Source organism: Carlito syrichta, unplaced genomic scaffold (genome assembly GCF_000164805.1).
Source record: "Carlito syrichta isolate Samal-C Ts95f unplaced genomic scaffold, Tarsius_syrichta-2.0.1 Scaffold67556, whole genome shotgun sequence".
In the NCBI taxonomy this organism is placed as follows: domain Eukaryota; kingdom Metazoa; phylum Chordata; class Mammalia; order Primates; family Tarsiidae; genus Carlito; species Carlito syrichta.
In genome coordinates this window covers 110110-117941 of record NW_007011652.1, presented here as the reverse complement: position 1 = coordinate 117941, position 7832 = coordinate 110110, and the positions used below count along the sequence as shown (strand labels likewise).

At 59.9% G+C, this 7832-nt stretch overlaps 2 protein-coding genes across 4 annotated transcripts in view; one reads left to right on the top strand and one right to left on the bottom strand.

Moving 5' to 3' along the window:
- CLASRP (CLK4 associating serine/arginine rich protein) overlaps positions 1-4024 on the top strand; it is a 30304-nt gene extending 26280 nt beyond the window's left edge. For 2 of the 3 annotated variants that reach the window (XM_021709214.1, XM_008051771.2), the window contains 8 exons: positions 799-1062; positions 1479-1518; positions 1866-1926; positions 2207-2265; positions 2353-2399; positions 3125-3207; positions 3576-3600; positions 3874-4024. In XM_021709214.1, the coding sequence (XP_021564889.1) occupies positions 799-1062; positions 1479-1518; positions 1866-1926; positions 2207-2265; positions 2353-2399; positions 3125-3207; positions 3576-3600; positions 3874-3916 (622 nt within the window). In that variant the 3' untranslated portion in view covers positions 3917-4024. Of the gene's footprint in view, positions 1-798; positions 1063-1478; positions 1523-1865; positions 1927-2206; positions 2266-2352; positions 2400-3124; positions 3208-3575; positions 3601-3873 lie in introns of all 3 variants that reach the window. The other variant, XR_002481525.1, reaches the window with a different exon arrangement.
- A 497-nt stretch (positions 4025-4521) lies between these two features.
- The window catches only part of ZNF296 (zinc finger protein 296), a gene marked incomplete at its 5' end in the record, with an annotated part of 8967 nt that continues 5656 nt past the window's right edge, over positions 4522-7832 (bottom strand). The window contains 2 exons of the mRNA XM_008051817.1: positions 4522-5595; positions 7788-7826. Of these exons, the coding sequence (XP_008050008.1) occupies positions 4622-5595; positions 7788-7826 (1013 nt within the window). The remainder of the gene's footprint in view (positions 5596-7787; positions 7827-7832) is intronic.

Sequence of the window (7832 nt, the reverse complement as noted above, 5' to 3'; positions counted from 1 at the left end):
TGAGGTCTCCCCAAGTTGCCCAGGCGGGTCTCGAACCCGCGGGCTCAGGCAATCCACTCACCTCAGCCTTCCAAGGCGCAGGATTACAGGCTGAGCCACCGAGCCTGGCTGTTTTCTCAATATTGACAACAAATTTACGTACACAAAAACCCAAGAGAGCCCAAGCAAAGTCGGTATGTGACCTGGAATTGGCTTCCAGGTCATTCAATGTGTGTAGCCTATCCAGAGCCACCACACAGGAGAGGTCGGGCCTGGGTGCATCTTGAATGCTAGTCTGAGGGTGAGCCCTTGCTAGAGAGGCTGACCTGTGTCCTGAGAAGGTAGAGGAGAGGGCAGTACACCTCAGGCTAGAATTTGTGGGTCTGTGCCAGGCTGGGTGAGAGAGTGGGCAGTTCCCATGGGTGTGAAGACCCTGGAACCTAGCAGGATGAGGAGGTGGGTGAGGGTGTAGGTGAGGTTACCCTGGAACACCACTTTGGTGCTCTGTGCCCTCCCAGAGGTCACCTCACAGGAACTGGGCAAGTGGGTGTCTAATGAGGAAGAAGTGAAGCTGGTCAGGCCCTGTGCAGATGGCACGGCCCCTCAGACTGGCTGTGTCCAGAGGGCCATCTTTGGGGACTGAGGAAGGCCAGGGGTTTTCAGGCTCTAGGATTTCTGGGGGGGTGGCAGCAGGAGAGAAGTCAGGAGAAGCATGCCTGGACACATGGGCCTTGCAGGAGGATGTACATTTGGAACCCAGGAGGGGTGCGGTTGGGGCCCCTGGAATCTCAGGGTCCTTTTCCTGCCCTGCTGCACCAGGAGCCGCTCCCGCTCCGGGGACCGCTACAGGCGAGGTGGCCGGGGCCCCAGGCACCACAGCAGTAGCCATAGCCGCAGCAGCTGGTCCCTCAGCCCGTCCCGCAGCCGCAGCCTGACTCGCAGCCACAGCCACAGCCCCAGCCAGAGTCGCAGCCGCAGCCGCAGCCACAGCAGGAGCCGCAGCCAGAGTCACTCGCCATCGCCCCCGAGGGAGAAGCTGACCAGGCCGGCGGCGTCCCCTGCCGTGGGAGAGAAGCTGAAAAAGTGAGCAGGGTGGGCCTGGGGGAGAAGGCTGTCAGCCTCAGGTGGAGGAGCCAGGGCCCCTGTTTTCTTTCTGAAGGGAACTTGGTCCTGCCCCAGGGGTTTGAGGAGAGCATGGCCCTCCGCTGGGAGGGTGGCTTCAGAGCAGGGACAGCCCTGAGCTGGTGGGGGTTCTGAGGAGAACACAGCAGTGTCCTGAGGATCTGCAGAGCCGGGACCTTGTCTTGGGTGAGGGGTCACGAGGGGCCAAGGCCCTGTCTTAGAGGTTCTTTGGGGACTGAGAGGGACACGGTGGTTTTCTGAGGGGTCTGAGGCACATGGTCTTGGCTGTCTGGTTTGAGGGCAGTGCTGAGGCTGTGGGGTCAGAGATGGCAGTTGCCCTTTCCTCCCCAACCTTCCCTCTACCCCCTCACACCCAGGACCGAACCTGCCGCTGGTAAAGAGACAGGAGCTGCCAAAGTCAGTAAGAATTTGGAACTCGCCCGTCTAATTCCCGTCAGCAGCAGTGCCCGAGAGCTGGGCCCGGTGGGCCTGCAGGGGGGCCCGGGTGGGCCGGGAGATTCAGCCCCAGGGATTGAGGGGGGAGGAGAGGGGTCTGTCCCAGGAGAACTGTGTCTGCCTCCCCTCCTCATTGTGCATCGGGGCTCCAGCTGTCCCTGAGCCTCTCCGAGCCTCACAGCAGGTGTCCACAGCCTGCCCCCTCCCCTCGTTTTCCCCCCAGCAAGTCCCAGGCTCTAGGCTGAGGTGGGTTGTGGAAGCTCCGGGACACCCACCCCCCTCTCCCGCCTCTTCTCCCCCTTCCCCAGCCCAAGCTGACGCCACAGGAAAAGCTGAAGCTGAGGATGCAGAAGGCGCTGAACAGGCAGTGTATGTCTCACCGTCTGTCCCTTGGGTCTTCCCAGTTGTTTTCCTCTTGTCAGTGGAAGCAAGTGGAAGACCCAGCCTGGCCTTGGGAGGCCTGGCCCTTCCTAGAGAGCAGGCATGAATGGGGAGGCACTTTTGGGGGAGGCAATGGGTTTGCATCTGCTCTGCACCATTATTCTGGGGGCCTCAGCAGTGTGGTTGACCTCTCTAGCTCAGCTCCTCACTGCGGAAAGTGGGGCTTTTGAGAGCACTCCTCAGCCACCATGTTTCTTCCTCCTTGCAGTCAAGGCAGACAAGAAAGCGGCTCAGGAGAAGATGATACAGCAGGAGCATGAGCGGCAGGTGAGGGTGGGAAGTGAGTGGGTGGGGTGCGGGGTGGGGGGGGAATTGCCAGGCCTGGCCACGCCCTCATGGCCATCTCTGCTACAGGAGCGGGAAGATGAGCTTCGAGCCATGGCCCGCAAGATCCGGATGAAGTAAGACTGGCTCCCTCCCTGTCCCGTGGCCATGCTTCTGGGCCACCCAGCCTTCCCACCACCGACTCCTACAGCCTTGCCCCAGCCCTCTGTGGGTGGATGAAAGTCAGAGCCCTGCCTGGCCCTGAGGCTGTGCCCAGCCAGCTCTCTGGCTCCTCTTCCTCAGTCTCCCCCTTCTACCCCAGCCTTGCTTCTGCCACTGCAGCTTCTCCCAGCTCCTGCAGCCTCCAAGCTCTTGCCTCTCGGCCTGGCAAACTTCCCGATAGCCACCTCCCACCCACCCACCCTCCACCACGAGTCTTTCTCTACCTGAGCCTCAGTTGGCTCATCTACCAAATGGAGATGGAATCACTGTTCCACCTCACAGGCTGTGGGAGGGTTCAGCAAGACCAAAGCTAGGACAGAGAAGGCACTAGTTGATGTAGCCGTTGGGGTTGCCAGTTCTGGTCATTCTGATGGAGGCTAGTTCAGCCCTCGGCCTGTGCAGGTCCCCAGCTGTGACTGGAAATTATGGCGCTGTGAACCTCCCTTTCCTGTAGGGCAGACTGGTATTCCCATCTCAATTCTGCCAGTGTCTCTCTCAGAAACTGTCTCTCCATTTCCAAGTAGGGGTCATAGCAGTACCTGCCCCTTTGGTTTACTGTTTTACATGGACTCGGTGTCATAAGTACCTACCTCCCTGAGTTCAGTGTTCCCAGCCAGGTGCTCACCCCATCTCCTTGCAGGGAGCGGGAACGCCGGGAGAAGGAGAGAGAAGAATGGGAACGCCAGTACAGTCGCCAGAGCCGCTCACCCTCCCCCCGTTACAGTGAGTGTCTCACTGGGCTGTAGGGCTCGGGGGCATTAAAGAAGAGGTGCCAAACAGGATTGCTGAAAATCCTGGTACATGTCTCATGTTAGCCACCCTTAAATTAAAGCTCTTCACACACACACACCCCCACCCGTGCGTGCACACACACAATGACTGCTTTAGTCACAGGTGATTACAGGAACTAGAAATGCTCATTCCCAGCACATTGGTATGGGCTGGTCCACCAGGTGCAGCCAGTGGACTGTCTGGAAGCCCTAGTAGTTGCCACAATTGGTGATGCAATACTTTTGAGGCTCCAGGTCAGGGTAGAACGCACGGCCCCTGGACATTTGCTTTGTCTCCACCTGCTCTGCTTGTCTTTCCAGGTCGGGAATACAGCTCTTCCCGTAGGTAAGAAAGCCAGCCCAGCTCCCTAGGGTGACCCTTCACTCCCTGGGAAGTTGCTATTTTTGGTGGGAGATCGTGGCCCTGATTTCCTCCACCCTCACCCTGCACCCCTCCAGTTGGAGGAGCTGGCTTCAGCCATTGGGAAACTTCCCTTCCTCTGCAACCCATTCCCTGAGCACTGAAGCCTCAGTAGACCCTAGGTGTGCTGGTGTGTGTACAGGGAAAGGCTCCCTGCTTCCCGCCCCGCCCTCATGACCCCTCCCTTTCTCTCTCCAGGCGCTCAAGGTCCCGGTCCCGAAGCCCCCATTACCGACATTAGGCAGAAGAGGGGGGCATGGGGAATGGGGGTGGGGTGCAGGGCTCAAGCTGTGATGCTGCTGGTTTTATCTCTAGTGAAATAAAGTCAGACATTATTTAATTCCCTTCACCTGGCCTCAGTGTCATCTGTGGTTGTTGCAGGGCTCTCCAACCTCAGGGCCCATCCACTGAGGACGCTTGTTGGGCTACAGGCCAGGCGTCAGTGTTAAGGTCTGAATGGCAGCTAGCTCCCTGCTCATCAGGACCTGCCAGGCTTGGTGAGGCTTGCTTAGGAGACAGGGGGCACAATCCAGTGGGAAAAGGGCCCAGACCTGCCCACAGGTGTGGACGTGGGGTGTTGGCCCAGCGTGTTCCACATGGGCCCCTCGCCCAGGGGCCGGCAGGTCCAGGCCTCTCCCCGCCCTCGCCTCGGCCCCTGCCCTGGCCTCACCCACACCAGGAACCGGGAGCACAGCTTTCTGTGCCAGTCCTGCTGTGCCCCAGGCACTGGGGGCTGGCCTTCCCCCAACCCCCTCACTCTAAACCGGTCTGTCCAGCCGTCCACCCCAAGGAGGGGAAGCCTCCTGCCCCACCTCAGACACCCAAGAAAGCCAGAGCCCACATGTGTAAACAGGAGGACCAATTTACTTGCAGAGGGAGAAGGACAAGGTGGTCACCAGAAGAGTTGACAGTGGTACCGGGGACAGCAGGGAGGCCATTTGTGTGCTCAGGCTTCCCCGCTCGCCTCCTGGTGCTTCTGCCGCAGGTGTTTGTCCAGGGTGGTGCGCAGGCCAAAGGGCACGTGGCAGTGGGGGCACTCGAAGCGGGGGCTGCCGGGTGCCAGACCATGCATGCGGCGGTGGCGGTTGAGCTTGCTGCTCTGGGCGCAGGCATAGGTGCAGAGCTCACAGGTGTAGGGCCGCTCGCCCGTGTGTGAGCGCCGGTGCACCGTCAGATTGCTGCTGTTGGTGAAGTGCTTCCCGCAGAACTCACAGCTGCCCCCGGGCCCACGGCTCTTGCCCACCGACTTGGGTGTTTTCTTGGCTGACGTCTTCTGGCTATTTGCAGGGTCATTTCTCTGTTCTTTGGGGATGGCTCCCCAGCCGTCCCCGCCGGGGCCTGCTTGAGCCCCACTGCCAGGAGCCCCAGGTTCCTGGACGCCTGCTGTGGCAGCAGCTCCGGCCCCCTCACCACTGCTGCATGGGAGGGTGCTGGCTGGGGCAGCGGCGTGGGCAGCCGGCTCTGGAGGGGCCGTGGAGGCCTGCTCCTGGCTGGTGTCGGCCATGCAGGGGCTTGGGGGTGGTGCCTGCCGGTGGGTCTTCTTGTGGCGGTTGAGCTTGCTGCTCTGGGCACAGGCGTAGGGACACTGGTCACAGGCGTAGGGCCGCTCGCCCGTGTGTGAGCGCATGTGCACCTTGAGGTTGCTGAAGGAGCTGAGGGTCTTCTTGCACACCAGGCAGGTAGGGCTCCGCCGGGTGATGCTGCTCATACGCAGGCTCTTGGCCTCAGTGGCCGGCCCCACCACCGCTGACACGGCCGCGGCCACCTCGGCCAGGCCCAGCAGCGGAGCCTCGGGGGCCTCCGACTCCGTCTGGTAGATAGACAGTCCGTGATCCCACTGGGCGTGGCGCAGCAGTTTCCAGGCCATTGTAAACTGTTTGCCACAGCGGAGGCAGCTCAAGGCCTTCAGGTCCTCACGTTCTGGGGTGGAGAAAAGGGATGGGCTGTTAGTGCCAGTGGGCAAAGCAGTGTGAGGCAGAGCTCACAGCTGCTGGTCGGACACCTGAGGGCAGACGGCTCCAGGGGTGGAGGACTCGGCAACAGCAAGGCACAACACTTGGGAGCACCAGGCCGGCTGGGCAAGGAACAGCTGTGGAGTGGGTGCCGAGTCCGTGAGGACTTACGCTTGAAAATCTTTTCTGAGTAGGAGCCTCCCCCTGTCGCACAGGCTGGAGTGCTGTGGCCGCTCCTGGCCACACAGCCTGGACCTGCTGGGCTCAGGCGATCCTTGCGCCTCAGCCTACCGAGTAGCTGGAACGAGCGCTCGCCACCACACCTGACGAAGATGAGGTCTCACCAAGTAGCCCAGGCTGGTCGTGAACCCTTGGACTCAGGCAGTCCTCTCTGTTGGCCTCCCAAAGGGTTGGGATGATGGGCGTGAGCCACCCCCCCAGGCATTATTAGACCAAAAATCTTTTTTGAAAACCTGTCCCCCCGCCTCCTCTCCCCTCCAAGCTGTGTGATATCAGGGAAAGGCCTCTCTATGCCTCTAGTTTCCCATCTGGAAAGTGGAAGTCCATTTCCTGCCCTGAAGTTGGGTACACTGAGGGCACGGCTCACCACCTGGCACATCCAAGGCATTCACTGAACTTGGTCACCTCTTCAGCAAGGCCTTCCTGACTCCCAATATAAAACAGCATGTCCCTCTATCCCTTGCTGTGACAGAGGCACAGCCTGTGGTTCCAGCCACTTGTAAGGCTGAAGCGGAAGGATCACCTGAACCCAGCAGGTCGAGGCTGCAGTGGCCGTGAGCATGCCACTGCGCTCCAGCCTGGACGATGGAGTGAGACTCTGACTCAAAAAAATCAAAAGTAGCTGCAGACAAGGCTTAGCAGCCACCCAGTGAGGACATGGGGTAGTGACCCGGTTTCTCCACCCTCTGCATGAATCCCAAATTGAGAACCCCTAGACTTGAATTTGTTTTCCAAGACCCTCAGGGTACATTCAGTGGACACTTCCCAGATCCATTTGCCTTTAGATTTTTTGAATTCTAGACAGTCTTGGATCAAGAGTAAAGGCAGAGGCAGGGAAAGTCAGCCTGGCCTGAGTTCAAATTCAGACTCCCCTGCTCCCTAGTTGTGCGACCCTGGACAAGACATACTCCTTTCTGAGCCTCTGTTGCTTGACTATCGGGATCGTAGGGGTCCCCTCCCTTGCAGGGTTGCTGTGGCTTCAAATAGGGAACAGTGGAGAGCTTTGGCCCACATAAGCTCTCAATAAACATGATCCAAGCCCACGACGCCAAGGTGCCCACAATTCTCCAAGTCCAAATCTTGCAGTGTTTTTTTTTTTTTTTTGTCCAAATGATCCCATCACAGCCCCTCTCTGGCCCTCCAGGCCACTCTCCCTGTTCCAAGGCTGATTCAATCACAGCCTCCTCTCCCACCAGAGGACCCTCCCTGAATAATTCCATTTCTCCAAAGTCCCAGAAGGGCATGGGGGCTGGAAGTCTGTAGGTTTGGCTAAACCCCAAAGCCAATGCTGACCAAAAGCTCATTGTGGGCCAAGCCCCACGTGAAGGAATTTAATTCCCTCCCAAGAGAAGGAACCCAGGTGTCCAGTACACGGGAACTTGCTCAAACCAGGGGCTTCCCGGCTCCAAGGCTGGGAGATTCCCTCGAGGAGCGAAGCCAGGAGTCCCCAACCTGGCTCTGTACCAGCAACCACAATCAGAAGTGATAGAGATGGGAGGGGGTGGCCACCCCGCCTTCCAGCTGGCCTCCACTCCCCCTCCCCCAGGCCACTGCCCTCCCTAGAGGTCTCCTGCTACCGCCACCCTGGTCCAGCCACCTGGCCAGTTATTTCTGGCCAAGGGGAAAGAGAAGTGAAACCAGATTGGGGGTGTGTGCGTGTGGCAAATCCCCAGGCCAGTCTTCTGGGGCTGGCCACACCCTGTGGGCGGCCCTCTGGCCCGGCCCTGCCGCCCCGCCCTCACCTCCCTCCCCGCGACTCGCCCAGCCCTAGGACGGGCAGGCCCTGGCCACGCCTAGGCAGCCCCGATGGGGAGCAAGAAAGGGGAAGTAATGTTCAGTGCCCTGCCGTCCAGCTCACCCCCTCTCCCCAGGAAGCCCAGCCCTTGAACTTGAGGGGGGGACTCCGGGGGCTTTGCTCACCTGAGCCCTGGCAGGGGCGGAGGCCTCTGAAGAGCTGACAGCCCA